The following is a 19,622-nucleotide window of genomic DNA, read 5'->3' as shown; positions in this document are numbered from 1 at the left end:
TATGTAGAACTTGCAACGGCAAAGTCACCACGTCCTGTGGCAACACTAACAATCTGTATCAACATTTGAGACAGTACAAAGAAAAGTATGAAGAGTGCATGCAAGAGAAAGCCAAGCCAGGAAACGCTAAAGACAAAGATGACATTACATCTGAAAGCCTCCTCATGAAACAACAAAGCACAATTAAGAATATATTTGCAAGTGTCACACCATATGAAAAGACCTTGAAGAGACAGAGGGAAATCACAGACTCTTATTACAAACTATTTGACACAAGACATGGTGCCGATATACACAGTTAACAAGGAGGGGTTTCGGAAAATGGTCCGCACACTGGACAGAAGCAGGAGTTAAAGTTCTCCAGCACAGCGCTGGATTTCCGGCGTGGCGAAGTTTCTGTCCAGCACAGGCAGAAGTGCTCTGTAGGAGCTATAAGTCAAAAAGTCTGGTAACCACTGAAAGTTTAATCTTTATTTATAAACTCATTATGCTATAAAAGTTTAATCTGTAAAGTAACTACTAAAGCTGTAATCTTTTGTTCGTTTTGATAATAAACACATTCCTTTGCAACACATACATTTCTATTTCTTCATTTTGTGACTGCAACACCAAGCCCCCCGCTCCGGAAAAGATTTCAGATTTCAGGCACACAAATCTTTCGTGCTCCACATTTCAGGCACAACATTTTTTCTTGCTCTAACCCCTGCAGAAGGTATCAGCTACCCTCGCGGAACTTTTTCTCTCATGTTGTACGACATCTATTGCACGTCTGTCCGTCCTGGAAGAGGGATCCCTCCTCAGTTGCTCTTCCTGAGGTTTCTACTGTTTTTTTCCCCCCGTTTAAGGGTTTTGTTTTTTTTTTTTTGCAGAGTTTTTCCTTATCCGCTGTGAGGGTCCTAAGGACAGAGGGATGTTGTATGCTGTAAAGCCCTGTGAGGCAAATTGTGATTTGTGATATTGGGCTTTATAAATAAAATTGAATTGAATTGAATGTTGCTATCCCCAAGCTCTACAACCAACGCCGTAGTAAAGTTCAAGTAGAAATGGCTACAGTGAAGTTCTACGCAACCAGACCTATGGTCAAGCAGGACCAGACAACGCTACTAATATCATCAAGGCGGTGCAGCTTAATAACTGGCAAAGAGTCCACTGCCATAGGCTTCATCTTACAATTGGTGAGTTAATTATTTTACATTACTTTGCTTATCTGCCATGTTTGCTGTTTCTATTTTTTATCTGTATGTTGTTATAACTAGTATTATTTGACCAAATTGAAACTGCATTATCAAGCCTCCATAGTCTCAAACAGCTCTTTGGCCACCAGTAATTCTCTTTCTTTAAATGTGTTTGCTATTTGTGTTAATGTGTTCCTAAAAAAAAAAAATTATTAATTTTTTTTTTTTATACAAAATGAACCAAAATTCTGTTGGGTTAAGATTGCTCCCAAATTCAAACTGTTAGACTGGACAAAAAAAATTAAAACATAAAGCGAAATGAAATAAAACTAAAATATTTCAGGTATAGAAAAGCAAACATTTAAAAAATGATCCCTGTGCTCTCTACTTTCTGAAAGTCAAATTATTTAAGACAAACTTTTACAAAAATCACAAACATATCTGACAGAGGCTGTTTTATACTGTACACACAAACTAACACACTGATTTAAATACAACAACCTTTATGACTGTATAAGCCTCTAAGTTGTTTCAGATAATACAACATGTTTTTTGAAATATGTAGAGGATAAGAAAACTTCATGGGTGTCTTTTTCACTCCTCTCTTTCACAGAAAATGCTGTGAAAGGTGAAGCTCACGGCAACAGGGCTATTGGGATATGCAGGAAGCTTGTGGGCCGCTTCTCTCACAGCTGGAAGAAAAGAGAAGCCTTGAGGGAGGCACAGAGGGAGCTCAGCCTTCCACAACATGCCATGATGACAGACTGCCAGACACGATGGGGATCCACACAGAAAATAGGCCCGTTTCCACCACAGGAACTTCGGGGTAATTTTACGGGGCCGGGGCCGTTGATGCGTGTCTCCACCGCAGGAGCCACCCCTGAAGGACAGAGTTCCGGAACTTTTACGGGGACTAAACAAGTCCCTGCCTCGGAGTAGGTACTCAGAACGGCCCAGAAAGAATCCTGGCTGGGGTTTGGGGGTTACTTGGTGCTGATTGGATATACTCAAGGAGGGATGTGACGTCAACAGAAAGCAAAATAACAAAATAGCCGGCATTTTTAAAACTCAGCAGACGAGGATTAGCTCGTTCATATAGCTTTCGCCGCCATGTAAAAAAAAAAACTCACTAAACGGTCCGTGAAAAAAATATTCTTTCCAGCGGATAACTTAGTTATAACATGATTGAGCTAGCAAAGCAGTTTTGTGTTTATGTGTGGTATTTATTGAGTTTTGGGAAATCACGAAGTCTAGAAAGCATCAGCTAACAGCAGCAGCAAAGCTAACATCAGGACGTCATCTGTTAAAAGCCTCCCGTTGTCGGATATGACATGAAACTACCCCAGTTAGCTCAATCATGTTGTAACTAAGACATCCGCTGGAAAAAATATTTTTTTCACAGGTCATTTAGTGAGTTATTACAGACGCCGCTATCAGCTAACGGCGTCCCTATGTCGCCCCGGTCAAAATGGTTGCGCAACGATTACGTCACATCCAGAGGCAGCCCGTAACTTTACAGGAACCTTCCTCGTACTCCGCTTAGTGGAGACACGGCGGTTGAGAGGGCCCAACGAGAGGACGTTCCTGTAGTAGTTCCTGCCCCCCAAATAGTACCAGGAACTTCTTCAGTGGAAACGGGCCTAATGATAGCAAGAGTCCTGGAACAACAACGTGCTTTGACCAAGGTTCTCTCTACAGACCGCAAAACGCGACAGCTACTGCCCTCATGGCAAGACCTGGACGACCTGGAATCTTTAAACAAGGCTCTCAGCCCACTCCAAGACTTCACCAATGCTTTGTCAGCTGAACAGTACGTAAGCATATCATACCTGAAACCTGTTCTCCATCTTCTGAACACCTCAGTACTGGCTGAAGAGGCAGAGGACAGTGACCTGACCAAATCACTGAAAGCAAAAATCCTCAGCTACCTCAATGAAAAATATCAAGCCACACAGGACCTGCTGAACATCACAACATTCCTTGACCCCAGGTTCCGAACAAAATACATGTGTACAGAAGAGACGAGGACCATAAAGGAACGAGTGATCTCTGAGGTGATCAGTTATTATTTTCTCTTATGCTGGCATAATTTTTTTTTTCTTTTTTTGAGTATATTGACCAGTTCTATCATGTAGTGTGACTGTTAAACTCTTTTCTGCAAAGCTCCTAGAGATTTTGATGTATTTTAAATGGTGTTATATAAATTCAGTTATTCTTTTTGTAAATATTACAGGTGATGGCAGTTCAGCAGCAGCCTGAAGTGCAGCACACCATAGCAATGGAGGAGGATAGCTTGGATGTGGACAGTCCACCTACAGCTAAAGCCAAGAAGAAAACTTTAGCCAGTTTCTTCCAGAACAGCATGCACACGCCAACAACAGCATCAGCATCAACCACCTTTGATCCCATGGCACAGTGTAGTGAAGAAGTGGCTACTGAACTCAATACATACACTTACATGCCCTGTTGGCCATGAGGAAGATCCGTTGAAATGGTGGAAGTGCCACAAAATAAATTTCCCTCTGTTGTCCAGACTAGCTCAGAAATATCTATGCATACAAGCAACAAGCTCTGCGTCAGAAAGAGCTTTTAGCATGAGCGGTAATGTTGTATCAGCCCATCGATCCTGTCTGAAACCAGACAAGGTGGACATGTTGGTTTTTTGATCAAAGAACCTCAGAAGTGGTGGTAGCTGGAACCTTTTAGAAAGAGGATATGGAAGTACTATTTGATAATAAGAAAGTACAGTGGTAACATTTTTATTGGTTTGGGTGTGATTGACTGAACTACCCAAAGCATCCATTTTATTTTATATCCAGTGTAATCTTTAGAGGAAGTTGTAGTAGGCTACAAAAAAGTATACCCCGTTTTAGTAGTTAACCACTGATTTTTATGTTAAACCCCTCTCAAATGTCCTTTTTTGAGCATTCAGAATGTCTTATTTAATGAATATTTTGTATTCTCTTACTTGTTGTTGTAGTTGTACTTAATGTTTAGAGAAATGTCTCCAGAAAGGCCTTCAAGTTGTAACAAAGTGCCACAGCCAGTTGCACTTTAAAGGACTGCCTTTGTTGTATTGAGAGACGGGCACTGTCTCTGTTTGCACTTTAAAGAAATGCCTTTATTTGTTTACTGCACTTTTTTTTATTAGATAATAATACTTGAAAGATTTACCAAAATGCCTACAGAAAAGCTGTTAACTGCCTCTGTACATTGTAGAAATGTCTTTATTCTTTTTTACAGTGCTGTACAATCTTTTTCGTTTTTGTATTAAGTACTACTTAAACAGTTACAGTTTACAAAATGCCTGCAGAAAGGCCTTTAAGTTTACAATAATGTCAATATTTCCACTTAGCCGAAATACCTTTATTTTCAAAAAAAGAAAGAACTTTTATTTATTAGAAAATATTATTTGGAGAACAGTACTGTAAAAAAATTGCGTTTTTGTAATTTCATTTATTCATTCATTCATCTTCTAATCACTTCATCCTCTTGAGGGTCGCGGGGGGGCTGGATCCTATCCCAGCTGACATCGGACGAGAGGCAGGGTACACCCTGGACAGGTCGCCAGACTATTGCAGGGCTGACACATAGAGACAGACAACCATTCACACTCACATTCACACCTATGGACAATTTAGAGTTATCAATTACCTTGTCCCCAATCTGCATGTCTTTGGACTGTGGGAGGAAGCCGGAGTGCCCGGAGAGAACCCACGCTGACACGGGGAGAACATGCAAACTCCGCACAGAAGGGCTCCCACACCTGGGAACACCTCTTGCTGTGAGGCGACAGTGCTAACCACCATACCACCGTGCCGCCGTTTTGTAATTTTATGCTGCTAAATATTTGTATGTTCTGGTTGGGAAATAAACACTCCAAAACTATCATTATTCTCTGCATTTTCCTTGATAATTAAGCAATCACAAATTACAATATTGTCCACTAAAATCACACCTTTTTATCAAATCGTGCAGCACTAAAATAAAAAAATAAATAGTGTTCTCCTACCGTACTTCCATTTTTAAATGATATCCCATGGTGGTGGATACCACTGATTGGATTGATCACTTCAGTAAGGTGTGAAGAAATCAGCTTGATGCTGTAAACATAAAAATACTGCGATGACACTCGGCCATTGCTATGATTCACAGTAAAAAATCATTGATCAGCAGGCTTATCAACATTCATGAGGTGCTTTGTATTTACTATTTATGGTTTGACAAACCATAAAAATCAAATCATATTGTGCGCATATGTGTGCTCATATGGGACTAGAGATTCAGGATCATGAAGATGGACATGACTGTGGTCCTGCCTGTAGTGGCAATGTTCTTGTAGAGGGCAGAATATCCCACCAGATGATGTTTCTGTTGTCTGCAGGAGAAGACATGTGAAGAATCAACATCATTTGACCTAACTCCCTACGACCTAGCCTCAGCCATTAATGCTGTGGACAGGTTGCTGGTGGAGCAGACTAAAGGAGCCATTCATGGAGACTCTATCAATGAAGACTTGAATGTAGAATCCCTCAACTCAGGTCAGAATGCTTATTTGTCTCAACAGCTGAGGGTGCATAAACAGGGGGAAGGATTTCTGGCATTTGATGAACAAGGAAATTTGGAATGTCTTTGAATGTTATCAGCAAATCTGCCCTTGCAGTACATGTACTTAAATGACAGCGGGTAATACGTTTTTTTTGTTTCAGGTTTAAATGTGGCCACAATTGCTAAAATCAAACGTAAGTATTCTTTAAGCTATACAGAAGATAAATATACCTTATTGGAGCACTTATCTCATTAGCTATATTTGGCTGTTAGTCAGTGCTCTGTGGGATTTTTACAAATTGCTTTTGTCTGTTTGACAGAGATACTGCTGGATCTGGAAGCTGCCATCGATTCCTATGATGTTCCAAGTGAAAAGGGCATCACTAAACCTGGAATGTACGTGAAAATGTTCTAGTAGATAGTAAGCAGATTGCAATGTTTTTGCCCTACCAACAGCTTCAAGTACAGCCGTGTCAGTGGATCTGTCCTTCTGTCTAAGCCCTGTTTACACCTGTAATTAAGATTCATCTTGGGTGATGGGATTATAAAAGGGGATTTATGGTTGTGCGGAGACCCTACGTCTATGCCGTTGTGAGCATTTTAACTTGTGCGGTGGTGTGTCTGTGTCACTCTGCAGTTACACCTCCACAACACTAGTTGGCGGCAGAGGTTTCTGTGAAGTGCTGTAAAGTTTAGTTGATTCAAAACACACCCAAAACACACATTAAATATGGTTTAATAGAGACAATTTGAAAAACAAGTATACCAATTGGCTTCACTACAACTCACAGCATTCACAGACAAACACTTGTGTTAATCCGGACACATTTTCCCCACACATATAACATGCTAATGTTATTAGCACAGGCCTATGGTATTTTACATTGTATAAATTAGCCTAGCAACTAGCGATCTTTTCCTCTTCTCATATGAAACCTGGATGAATCCTGAAATATAAATCCCTGAAGGATAAATCACACACAAGACTTAAATGTTATTTTAGCGGAGGCCTTACTGTCTTCACAATTTATTGTTTCTTATCTGTGAACTAAAAGTTAATACAAGCTCTGTTTCCCCTGAGGGAAATGGTGTCTATATACAGCAACAGACGAGGTCTGCATCACTGCGACGTGTAGTTACATTTCTAGGGAGGTGCACGTTAGGCTACGGCGTAGGTTACGACGTAGGCTCCAAATCGACGTGGAGCCTATGTCATAACCTAAGCGTCGATTCAACGCAGAGCTATTTACGTGTCAGTGTCCAGCTTTAAAGCTCAGTATACATTGTGCGATTCTGGGCTGTTCCAGACAAAAGATGACCAACATGAAAGAAACATGGCATTAGCTTTGGTCGTGGTTTCAAAACAGTGGTCCTACGTTGCATAGTGAGAGGTTTTAGGATGGCCGTTGTCATGGTCTTGCGATAAAAGTCAGCCTGGGATAAAATGCAGAAAATGTCAGACATTTGGGATGACCATCTCACGCTGTGACTACTGTTACCACCTACATCTTCTAACTAGGGCTGGGCGGTATGACCTAAAATTCATATCACGGTAAAAATCGAATCCCTTCACGGTAACGGTATATATCGCGGTATAAATTTAAGTGTAAAAGTTATAATAGAAGTGTTTCTGAATGGGTTTTGTAGTCCCTTAGCAAAGCTAAATTGATAAAAAAAACAACAACAAAAGCAAAGATATAATGTATTTTTTAGAGCATTTATTGTGCAGAATGCAGATCTCAAAACTCAAAATTAAAACCCAGTACTCTATGGTGCAAAATGTCCCCTGGGATCTATATCAAAAGGTAATTTCCTTCTTTTAGCAAAATCCTAAATGACTGAGTTGTGTTTTTTCCACCTGGACATTTATGCTCTGCCATTTCTCCTCTAATCATCAGGCTGTAACCTGTGACAGGCTGCTATGATACCACAACTATCAAACATTCACATATGGAGTTTTTTGTGGAGCCCCTAGCGTCACATAGGTTTACATTACCAAAGGTTTATGACAAACTCTCTTGCCGAAAACCAACTCCCGTGTGCACACGGCGAGAGAGGAGAGGGAGAGACGCTGTGCTGCTGCCCGAGGAGACACTGAATGAGTTCCCTCTGAGCGGTAAGTCACTAAAAGAGTCTGAGAAGTCCGGGGCTGTTCATAAAACATTAACTCACTCACTCACAAGTTCTCCAGCAACACATGTTGCACGTGCTATGCTAAATCACGGAGGTGAACCAGCTCCTCTTGCTCCGCTGTCTCTGTGCTCGCAGCCATTTTCACACTGAGGTAGGTGCGATGACGTCATCGACGATAGGACGGTAGAGCGCAAATCTCTACCGTGGGCCAAATTTATATCATTTCTACCGTCTACCGCATATACCGTGCAGCCCTACTTCTAACCAACCGAAAGAAATGCAGCATGACACAATGGCACTAAACCCAAGCAAACTGACGGATAGCAGCTCAAAAGAGATGTGTGGGAATCCAGCAGCAAGGAAAACCTTGTGGAGCTGTGGCAGCAGAGGCCTCGCCTGCATGATGTGCCCTTTAGCTCTTACCATGATCGTGTAAAGAAGGAGGAAGCATTGAAGGAAATAGCAGCAGAGTTGCGGCTGCCAAGTGAGAATCCTAGCAGCTAGCAAACACAGACACACTGCAGTGTACCATGCCTACACAACTTTAGGTTATTTAATAATGTGATCCTCTATGTTGTGCCTCACAGTTGGAGAAGTAATAACCTGTGCAGCATCCTTGCACGCTCAGTATGGCAAGCTATTGCATTGTGCGTTGCAGCCTTCGATCCAGTAGGCACTGTCTTCATACATCAAACTTGATGTCTTACCCAAGTTTATAATGCACAGTGTAGCTTGCACTAAACTTATAAGATTACTAAAATCTCACAGTCTGTAAGAGGCTATAGTACAGGTGTGAATGCACCCAATGCATCTTGAGATCTGATTGCTCAGACCACATTCTGAGGTTGTCTAGGACACATGTGGCCACATTCTTTCAGCAGTGTGTATGCTCATGTGTTCTGGACCACATTGAAGGGTTGCCTATTCAGCTGATATCCTAGCTTATATGACTTAAGTAAACTTTCTGTTGCTGCCATTACACGGGTTAGACATGACATGTTAGACTGTATCATGCTAACAGTTAGCCTTGTCACTGTGTGTGTATAGACAGACACTCACCAACTGTCCCTGATTTGGCGCTCACACTCCTGCAGCAGTAGTCTTGCGTGTTTGTTTGCATATAGAGCGGGTAAGTGAGGTCCCTATCACAAGAGGTTACCGGAGATGCATTCTAATGCCAGGTGTGAACAGGCAGACTTAGGTCTGGCAACTTGTATTTGCATCACCAAAGATGTATGATAATATTAGGTGTGAACAGGCTCATACACTTCTTCTGTAACAGTGTTAACATTTGCTGGTTAGATTCTCTGCCCTCACGGTGCCACCTGCCTCTTATACATTCTTTGTACTGAACCATAAACAGAAAGTCATGAAAGATTAGGATGTAAAATAGAGCATAAAATTCAGTAAGAAAGACTATTTCACGTTTCCCCACTAGAAAAATAAGAAATGTTATAGCTAGATTAAGTAATATGTTTATGGCTTCTGTTATCTCACTTCCCAAAGAAAGTTGGTTGAATATGGATTTTGAAATGAAGTGTTTTGTGTCTGTCTCAGTTTTATCTATGAGCTGTTAGAGAGAGCCCACCTGACTTACAACAGCAAGACGGCAGTCTGTGAAGCTCTGGAGCAGATCACTGGATACTTAGCAGGACGTCAGTATGCTTTAATGTCATGGTCTTTTTGTTTATATAACATGTCATTTGATTTACGTGACATTTTCTGCTGTCCACCATCTGATGTATATTTTGCAGATAGTCTCATTTCCCTTTACACCTACATATAAGTAGAAGTGTAGTAGACAACACTGTCTGCAGGCTACATCATACTGTTACAATGCTAAATGATATGTGTGGTAATTTGTATAAGCAATAAATGAGTTTTGTGACATTGTTTGTCATCAGAGCAAGGAATATTCCTGAACACAAGTGGACTGCAGAAGCTGGCTAATCTTACACAGGTATGCTACATGGTCAAGCTAAAGGAATAGTTTTTACACTCTTTATTCCTCAGAGTTGGATGTTCACATGTATACCAGGCACATGTCAAGCACAAAGTGAGGGTGTGGGTAGCCTAGCTTAACAAACTCTGTTCAAGATTCAAAAAAACACCAACCAAAAACTCTGAAGCTCACTGATGAACATGTGTTATCTGACAATTTAATGTGTACCCAAAGAGAAATGTAACAGTTATGGATTTAGGGGGAAGTGTTTTTTTATGAGTCAGGCGCAGTGAAACAAGGTTCCCCGCACATCTGCCAACAGCATGAGGCTAAATCAGGTGCCTTTAGGGACGGAGAATTTACAAGGGAACAGAAAGGACTGCAGCACATGGATCAATTTACAACCTTTATAGTGCAAATAGACTAATATTCAACACCACTGTGTCTTCAGTGGGCCCTCTTTAAATGATCTATAGTGTATGGAGCAAGTGCATTTAGGGTGTTTCCAACTCCACTTTTGTGAGTTGGAGCAAAGGGGTTGTATTTAATTAATCATAGGTGTGTTTCAGGCGCAACACGAATCAAATCAATATGAATGTCATTGCTCATTCCCTTTAATCGAACCGCTTTTTACATGGTGGATTTGGCTAATTGAAGAAGCAAATGGTTTTTTGCTAAGAGTATGTAGAAGAAGAACTTTTAGCTTTTGAAATAATCAGTAAATTTATACTGCTCCTTGTGCATAAATGAGCATAGCATCTCTCTTAATTTGAAGTTGGAAAGCAGCTCGGCTCTGCTCTGCTCTCTGCTACATTCGCGTTTTACAGAATGTCATTAATGGTATTTTTTCAACCACCCACAACCGATCCGCACGTTCCTGAGTGTGGAACAACCGGAGTGTGCACTGCCGATGTATAACTGAAGTTCCATGCGGCTACCCTTAGACTCCTTTAGCGGCTCAACTGAGATGTGAAATATTTTCATACAGATGTTAACATCTTAAATGATAGATTGTATTTAGGATCAAATAAATCCTTCTCTGGCCTCTAGGAAATGATAGTTGTGGGGTTTTTTATTGTAAAGTGTTACAGGAACCTTTCTAAAAACCAAGCAGCTTATAAACATATCAGAGTGAAAAACAAGATGTTTACAAAAGAAAAGAAAAGAAATTCCACCAAAGAAACTTGAGAATAAGATTTATTTCCATTTATGTATGTCATTTATTTCTTTAATTGTTTATTTATTTACTCAGCCTACTTATTTTTGTATTAGCCTTTGATAGATTTTTTTTTTAAATTTATTTTAATGACATGCAAAAATTCAGGTAAATAGCAGCACAAACCTACAGATCAAATATAAGTGATCCAAATACATATCAAGAACATACATGGGAGTAAGCTTTATTTTTCTCCATGGTAATGAAAAATTCTGACAGTTCTTTTATCCGCCACAGAGAGTGAAGTTTGTCCCAAAGCTGTATTTATACCTTACACCTTAATGAAGGGAGCTTCATTCAGCCGTGAAGGAAGGAAGTGGGTAGGGTTCGGTTTGGGAAAGGCCCACAATTCTGTCTGACTGAAATTAGCAGTGACAGTTGCGCTGCGCTGTGCACAGCTTTGTGCCAGGTGTAGGATGGGGCCCAAAGAGAGCAAAGACAAAAAAAAAAAATCTATCTTCTTCTTCCTCCTCTTCTTTTTCTTCTTCATCATCAAGAAGACAGCACAGACACAGTGTTAGCTGGTTTTCTAGTAACAGAATGAACCAGTCAGTCTTTCAGGGGGTGTTTCTCAAAGTCATGGAAGGATCCTTAAACCACTAGGATACAACGTCATCGACCCCCGCCGAAGGACTGTTCCAATGTCAAGGATCCTTTTGGATTTCACGGAGGACAGAGTCCTTTTTTTCAGAGAAATTCCAAGGATGCATGTGTGGATCCTCAGCGAGTATTAATTCCCCACAATGCTTTGCACACAATTTGCTACAAGTGAAGGTGTGGCCTCTTCAATGAAACCTGCGCCAGCGGAGCTCGGCAGGATTTAGATAAATATGTCATTTGTTTGGCTTAATGTCTCCAGGAGTTTCTTATCATACAAACGTGAAAAAAATATTGACAGACACTTCATAATTTACACTTTCCAGCATGTCCACTGCCAAATGTGATTTTTAAAATAACGTGATTTAGATAAAACATAATAACGATAAAGACACATGATAACGGCATAATAATTGCTTTCATTCTTTTGGTTTGATTTGGTGTATTTTTCAGGGGAATCGCGGTGAGAACGGCCACAGTAAATACATTAGAATACCCTGCAGGTGAAAGCATCCCTCATTTGTTTTGAGGTTATCATATTTCAGAGGATTACCCAGCAGTATAATGTATTGGCGCGGCCCGTTGTTTGAGAGCAGCGCAGCTCATCACATCAGATCTGTTCATATTATTGTAGCAGTGTGTGGTGACACACACAGAAAATATGGATCACTTTGAAATGACAGAATGATTCTGTGTGTGAGTCTGTGTTCATACTGCCAATGATAATTTATAATTTTATTTCAGCTGCTGTTTTTACTTCATTACTCCACTTACTCTTCAGTAGTCCAGAAATATATTCTCCCTGAAAGTCACGTTGTACAACAACATTAGAGTGTGTCAAAATGATCACAGAACCCTGAAACCCCCCCCCAGTCTGCTGAGGGTTGATGACGTACACCTGGGGACACTTGTTAGCCTGTTCCAGTGTGTGTTCACTGAATACTAGGAAGGAATCTTGCCTTGCCTCTGCAGGTTCCTTTTTTGGGAGGACCTGTATTCCCAAGGAAGGATCCTTGACTTTGAGAAACACCCAAAGTCTCTCAGTGATGGTGTGCAGCTTCCTTTACTGTCCCTGACACAGTGACATTGTCCAGTTTGGCATCATCATGTCTACACAGAAACAAAAACCTGTATTCTGCATGACACCTTGCGAAAAGCATAGCCAGAAAAAAGGTACATAAGTATGAAGACATTAATTTGTTAGGTTGATATTTATCTTCTCATGTCTCTCTTTTCAGTTTACTGCAGCATCAATAATTCTTTTTCTTTCCTGGTCTTGTAGCTGGTGTTCTGTGGTGAGCCATCAGAGAAGGACAGGTCGCAGCAGATGCAGTCCAACACGGCTTATTTTAAGGTGCATGTGCATTAAATGCCACAAATAGCTGTATGGGAGTGAAATTAGTTATGTACAAAGTGATGTCAGCTGTCATATCTGTGTGGCGCAGGTTCATATCCACAGAGATACCAGCTATCAGAAGAAAACCCAGAGCACTGTTGTGTGGGCTTCATCTTCATCAAAGAAACAAGGTAATAATACCCAGCCTGGGACTTGCTGGATTACAGTGTTCACACAGTTCCAGCTGTGGAATCATTGAGCCCATTCCTCAGACACTGAGTTAAAAAGTAAGATACTGGTTAAACATGATTTTTCTTCTAGTTAGGTACTGCAAAACTTCAGATCAGCTTATTCAAATGACTGAAAAATCTATCCCAAGACTAAACAAAAACAGAAATACCCTTTATCAGATTCATTGAATGACTGTATCATGATTTTTTGTGTTTACTGTTGAGAGTTTTAGTTTTGTCAGTAGTTCCTCTCACTGATCTGCTCATACTCTGGTTTAATAAACGTTATGTTTGTTTGTAGGCAACATTCTGAGTTACTGGTGCTTCTCTCCTGGCTTCAGCATGCAGGATCTGGTGAATCAAGGTGTTAGCTGCATCATTCTGACCAGTGGTACCCTCTCTCCCCTGACCTCATTCACCTCTGAGATGAGGATGTGAGTTACCAGTTGCTTTTTACCTACAGAGGTGCACAATCACATTTCTTAACCACTGACGGAAGTCATCTGAGTAGTAGATTTGCCCCAAACATTCACCAGTGTAAACAGCTGCTACGCCTTAATAGATGCATTTTCATCTTCCATTTTTTTGTGTATGTTTTCCATTTTCACACACAAAAAAAATAAGAAAATTAGAAAAAAAAATATATTGAAATTTCACAAAATAGCTTTCAATCATGGGTGTGGGAAAGTTGATGTATCAATAGAGGTGATATGCAACTACAGTCAGGTCCATAATTATTTGGACAATGATACAGTTGTCGTCATTTTGGCTCTGTACACCACCACAATGGGTTTTAAATGAAACAATGAATACCTGCTTAAAGTGCAGACTCTCAGCTTTCATTTAAGGCTTTTTTCAAAAATGTAGTATGAACCGTGTAGGAATGACAACCATTTCTTCATACAGTCCCCCAACTTTAAGGGCTCATAAGTATTTGGACAAACTAACATAATCATCAATTAAACAGTCAGTTTTAATACTTGGTTGCAAATCCTTTACAGTCAATGACTGCCTGAAGTGTTGGACACATAGGCATCATCAGATGCTGGGTTTCTTCCCTGGTGATGCTCTGCCAGCCCTTTACTGCAGCCGTCTGCACTTCCAGCTTGTGTTTTGGGTGTTTTGCCCTCAATTTTGGCTTCAGCAAGAGAAACGCATGCTCAATTGGATTCAGGTCAGATGATATGACTTGGCCATTGCAGAACATTCCACTTCTTTGCCTTAAAAATGTCTTTGGTTGCTTTTGCAGTATGCTTCAGGTCAATGTCCAACTGCACTGTGAAGCATCGTCCAATGAGTTTTGAAGCATTTGGTTGAATCTGAACAGATAATGTAGCCCCAAACACTTCAGCTTTCATCCTGCTGCTCTTGTCAGCAGTCACATCATCAATAAATAAAGGAGAACCAGTTCCACTGGCAGCCATACATGGCCATGACATAACAGTACCTCCACCATGCTTCACTGATGAGGTGGTGTGCGTTGGATCATGAGCAGTTCCTTCCCTTCTTCCTTCTCTTGTCTTCCCATCATTCTGGTAGTTGATCTTTGTTTTATCTGTCCATAGTATGCTGTTCCACAACTGTACAGGCTTTTTAGATGGTTTTTGACAAACTCTAATCTGGCCTTCCATTTTTAAGGCTAACCAATGGTTTGCATCTTGTGATAAACCCTCTGTATTTATTCTAGTGAAGTCTTGTCTTGCTTACAAGAGCAGCAGGATGAAAGCTGAAGTGTTTGGGGCACCATTATCTGCTCAGATTCAACCAAATGCTTCAAAACTCATTGGACGATGCTTCACAGTGCAGTTGGACATTGACCTGAAGCATACTGCAAAAGCAACCAAAGACATTTTTAAGGCAAAGAAGTGGAATGTTCTGCAATGGCCAAGTCATATCATCTGACCTGAATCCAATTGAGCATGCGTTTCTCTTGCTGAAGCCAAAACTGAGGGCAAAACATCCAAAACACAAGCAGAAAGTGCAGACGGCTACAGTAAAGGGCTGGCAGAGCATCACCAGGGAAGAAACCCAGCATCTGATGATGCCTATGTATCCAACACTTCAGGCAGTCATTGACTGTAAAGGATTTGCAACCAAGTATTAAAACTGACTGTTTAATTGATGATTATGTTAGTTTGTCCAAATACTTATGAGCCCTTAAAGTCGGGGGACTGTGTGAAGAAATGGTTGTCATTCCTACACAGTTCATACTACATTTTTGAAAAAAGCCTCAAATGAAAGCTGAGAGTCTGCACTTTAAGTAGGTATTCATTGTTTCATTTAAAACCCATTGTGGTGGTGTACAGAGCCAAAATGACGACAACTGTATCATTGTCCAAATAATTATGGACCTGACTGTAAGTGCAATTGAAACAGATTTAGGGAATAAAGGATGATGTACAGTCATGATGTATGGTCATTGTGTAGACCGTACATCAAGCTCTCTTTGTCATCTCTGGAGGCTTTCAACAGCTTATGTCTGCACATTAGCCTGGTGTTGCCAGACCCAATTCGCAAAACGCGAATGGGTCATTTCCTCTATTCCCGAGGGGCGGTATCAATGGCTGTCACTCAAAGTGCCCCTTCACACAATTGGAAAGACGGAAAACCAATCAGAGTAAATTAAACATGTGACATAGGCTAGCACAAAGCCACTGTAAACAGACCAGCAAGTGTTTGCGAACAGTTTGCAGATTTCCTCCTCACTGTGGACTCCCAGTTGCATGGCTGTGATTCCCAGCTTGGTCGCTTCCCTGACCTGCTCCTCCATGAGAGCAACTAGTGGAGAAACAACAATAGCCACTGGGTTTTCACTGAGTCCCATCTTTTTCCCCATCAACGGAGGCAGTTGGCAAATTAAACTTTTACCAAACCCCGTAGGAAGGACATCAAACACATCCTTTTTTTTTCAATAAAAGCTTTCAGTGCAGCCGTTGGCTCTGCTTTTAAAGAAAATATACATTCCCGTTCGTTCAACACATTCACCATTGCAGTTTCAAAATCAGTAGCCATGTTGGTTGTTTAACAAAATGCATTCACTCTCTCCTTGTCCCTCCTATTCTGATGACGTGATTTCAAATAACCTGCCCCAAAGTAATAAACAGCTGTGACTGGCCCGGTAAGCCAAAACCGATGCCAGGATTCGCGTGTATGACTCCATGGCCAGACTGATCTGCGGAGTGAAATAGAACATGAGCTCACAAGATCAGGATGGTTTCACCAGGCTATCTGCACATAGGGCTGCTACCAGAATTCTTCTGAGAGTACAGAGCTGTTTAACTCATTGTTCTAAACTCTCTATTTCCATTGTCCAGTGTGCTCTCTGTTATTGTACATCCATTACATTCAGCCTCTCTGCTGCACATTAGCTCTGGGAGAAGCTAAGATGCTGAATGGGCCAGGCAGAGGCGTTTTTTTTTTTTTTTTTTTGAGTTTCTGTCTTCAGTACAAAATCGGTTTAACTTGGTTAATTCTGCAGAATGTGTTAGTCAGCAGGTCTCTTTGTTTACATTACTGCTGATTGCTGCTACATTAACGTTAGTTTCTGGGTAATGGCGTAGAAAGTATTCACAATATACTTCACGTTTGCTTTGAAAACTAGAAAGTTCAGATGACTCCGGCATGTCCACGCTGTGAACTCTCCGGGTGCTGCACTGCCCTCACAGTTGAGTTCTTCTAAAAATCAATTATTTCCCCCACCCCTAGGTTCTAGTTTGTGTCGGTAAACTTTCATGACGCTGTAATTTATAGATTAGCCAAGAGGTCAATATAGGTCATTTTATACAGAGAAGTCAAGTTCTGAAAATGGTCTCACTACAATGAAATGGCCACTGTACTGAATTGTTGGTCATCTTTTGTTTGAGTGTGCTGATTTCATAGCATGGCTTTATGTTCCTACATCATTAGTTAGATTAGTCTGTGCTATTCCAGGGACTCCAGCTGCTATCCTCATGTATTACTATACTGGGGATCGATACAGCATAGTTTGTGTGGTAATATGGTATCATTACATCGATGCCAAGCATTGATTTTTTTATTGTATAAATTATTGATAGTAGAAATACAAATTAAATTTTTTTTAGCTCACTGGAGTGATATAATCATTTGCTTTTTCGGTTTACCAGATACATATTGCTGCAATAAAAATGACTAAAGTAAGATGAAAAGACTAAAAACTTACCTTATTGGATAAAACTGCTAATGTTTTCCTGACAGGTCATAATTTGCAGTTAAACAAAAGGTGATAAATCGCAATATATTGCAATATAATTTATCGTAATACTCGGCATATCGCAGTAATATTGTATTGTGGCCTGCGTATCGTGATGTGGCCTCTGGTGACTCCCAACTCTAGCTCTTAATGAAACTATTTCAGAAACGTACTGTATGTGTGTCAGTTATTTTTCATACCCCAAAAATTTTCATACCAGCGACATGTTAATCACAGCTCAATAGCTTTTTTATGAGCAAAAACACCTTACATTAAAATCAATGGGAAATGTTATGCAAAATATTTTATATATCATCCAATATGTATCTATCAATCCCAATTTCTTTTGTTGTTGCTGTCGGTGTAGAAAGTTTCCAGTGAGTCTGGAGAACAGTCATGTGATTGAGCGAGACCAGATCTTTGTTGCCGTCATTGAACAGGGCCCAGATGGAGTGCCATTGAGTTCAGCGTTTGATCGAAGGTTTGTATTTTGTTCTACAGACAAGCTTCTACACTTAAATCAGCGAGCACAATAGTTAGAAATAAGAGACTCAAACATATGTAATTTATTGGACAGGGTTGAAGTTTGGTATTCTGGAAAATATTTATCGGCAAAACAAATTTCTTCTTTTCCTTTTGATTTGTAGTATTCTAAATTCAGGCTGCTGTCTTTTACACACAAGTATCCATCTTCTTATATACCAACTATATCTTCTGCACGCATCTGACACAACCTCCTGATGTGACTGTCTTTGGAGCAGTTACTTTTGATAGTAAAATACTCTACAGTTGGTTTAACGTCTTGTCTTAAAATAATAAGTAAAACTCAAAATGTTTCCTTCTGACAGGTTTCTTCCTGAAAACATGGCATCTTTAGGAAACACTGTTGGTAAGATCAAACAATATAGAAATGTTTCTATTCTAACAAATTTATGAAGACAGGTTTCTCAGCACCATTGTTATTTGTAGGTAACTAAACGGTACTCATTATTTCACCCGCAAATGCCCTTTCTGAACGGGAGGTTTATTACAGGGTTCCCACAATCATGGAAACCTGGAAAATTTCCACCTTTTCCAGGCTTGGAAAAGTCATGGAAGTAGTCAGAATCATTGAAAGGTTTGGAAAAGTCCTGGAATTTTGTTGTGTGTAATGAAATTGTTAACAATAATCTTCCAGGGATAACCTTCTACGTGATGTAACATAACAGCAAAATAGTTTTCTGTAGCTGTTGACGTAATGTAGCTCTAATGTGCGTCTATGTGACAACGTTTTGTTTACCGTTACATACTTTTTGATACTTTCTCCCTGGGTTTGTCTCTACCTTACTGGATGCCTGCTAGCTGAAGTAATGTTTGAATAGAGTTGAATCTGATATTTTTGAAAATTGCCAGGCAAGTGAGCCTTAAAATTAAATCTTTCCTATGGATCATGACGATTTTTTTTTTGGCCATGAAAATGTGTGGGGACCGTTTCTTCTGATATGTGCCTGTAGTGTGAGATATTTCATCATTTCTGTTTCAATCATGACATGAATGCGTTGCATGCTGTGTTCTCTCCTCAGCCAACCTGACCCGTGTGGTTCCTCATGGTCTCTTAGTATTTTTTCCTTCCTTCCCTTTAATGGAAAAAACCCTGGACTTCTGGAGAGTAAGTGGAAATTCAGCAGGAGAACATATTGTGATATTATATTGTATTTTTGTTGATTTATTTATTTTGGATGATTTCTGAATTGAGTGTTACCATGCAAGATCAGGCTCAGTGTGTGTGTTCCCTCACCAGGCTAATGGGCATGCAGATCGCATTGAGAGCATAAAGCCCATGTTTGTAGAGCCCAAAGGAAAGGGCATCTTTACTGAGGTGAGCATGATTTTATTATCTACATGTATGCCTTTGAAAGCTCCATCTGGACAGTGTCTTTGAAGAAACCTGGAACAAACAACAATATTTCATGAGCTGGTTATGATGTGTTCTGGAAACATTTCTTTTTAGGGCTTGTCAGTCTGAGCACTGATAACAACAGTTACAACAACATCTTGTCTCTCTGTCTGTTCTTAGGTTATTGATGGATATTACAACAAAATCAATGACCCATCATCCAAAGGAGGAAGTTTCTTTGCTGTGTGTCGAGGGAAGGTGAGGTTACTGCATGACCATAAAGTTAAAAAAAAAAAAAGTCTGAAATATATTGCTTTACCCTAAAAACACCAAAATAGTAAGACAAAGAATTTTAGATA

At 40.2% G+C, this 19,622-nt stretch overlaps 2 protein-coding genes across 7 annotated transcripts in view; both read left to right on the top strand.

The window, feature by feature from the left end:
- The window catches only part of rtel1 (regulator of telomere elongation helicase 1), a 97,215-nt gene that overhangs the window by 29,935 nt on the left and 47,658 nt on the right, over positions 1–19,622 (top strand). For all 6 annotated transcript variants that reach the window (XM_033630055.2, XM_033630054.2, XM_033630053.2 and 3 more), the window contains 13 exons: positions 5,560–5,716; positions 5,885–5,917; positions 6,044–6,119; positions 9,414–9,511; positions 9,761–9,816; positions 12,894–12,965; positions 13,057–13,138; positions 13,479–13,611; positions 17,755–17,868; positions 18,236–18,276; positions 18,950–19,035; positions 19,168–19,245; positions 19,444–19,521. In XM_033630055.2, coding sequence (XP_033485946.1) covers positions 5,560–5,716; positions 5,885–5,917; positions 6,044–6,119; positions 9,414–9,511; positions 9,761–9,816; positions 12,894–12,965; positions 13,057–13,138; positions 13,479–13,611; positions 17,755–17,868; positions 18,236–18,276; positions 18,950–19,035; positions 19,168–19,245; positions 19,444–19,521 — 1,104 coding nt within the window. The remainder of the gene's footprint in view (positions 1–5,559; positions 5,717–5,884; positions 5,918–6,043; positions 6,120–9,413; positions 9,512–9,760; positions 9,817–12,893; positions 12,966–13,056; positions 13,139–13,478; positions 13,612–17,754; positions 17,869–18,235; positions 18,277–18,949; positions 19,036–19,167; positions 19,246–19,443; positions 19,522–19,622) is intronic.
- LOC117258871 (uncharacterized) lies at positions 1,199–5,063 on the top strand. The gene is made up of 3 exons (XM_033630079.2): positions 1,199–2,001; positions 2,874–3,229; positions 3,409–5,063. The coding sequence occupies exons 1-3, from the start codon at positions 1,929–1,931 to the stop codon at positions 3,649–3,651; spliced, it is 672 nt and encodes a 223-aa protein (XP_033485970.2). The 5' UTR covers positions 1,199–1,928; the 3' UTR covers positions 3,652–5,063.

This window comes from Epinephelus lanceolatus, chromosome 8 (assembly GCF_041903045.1).
Source record: "Epinephelus lanceolatus isolate andai-2023 chromosome 8, ASM4190304v1, whole genome shotgun sequence".
Classification (NCBI taxonomy): domain Eukaryota; kingdom Metazoa; phylum Chordata; class Actinopteri; order Perciformes; family Serranidae; genus Epinephelus; species Epinephelus lanceolatus.
The sequence above is the reverse complement of the archived record's forward strand: the minus strand, read 5'-3'. Positions and strand labels throughout refer to the sequence as shown.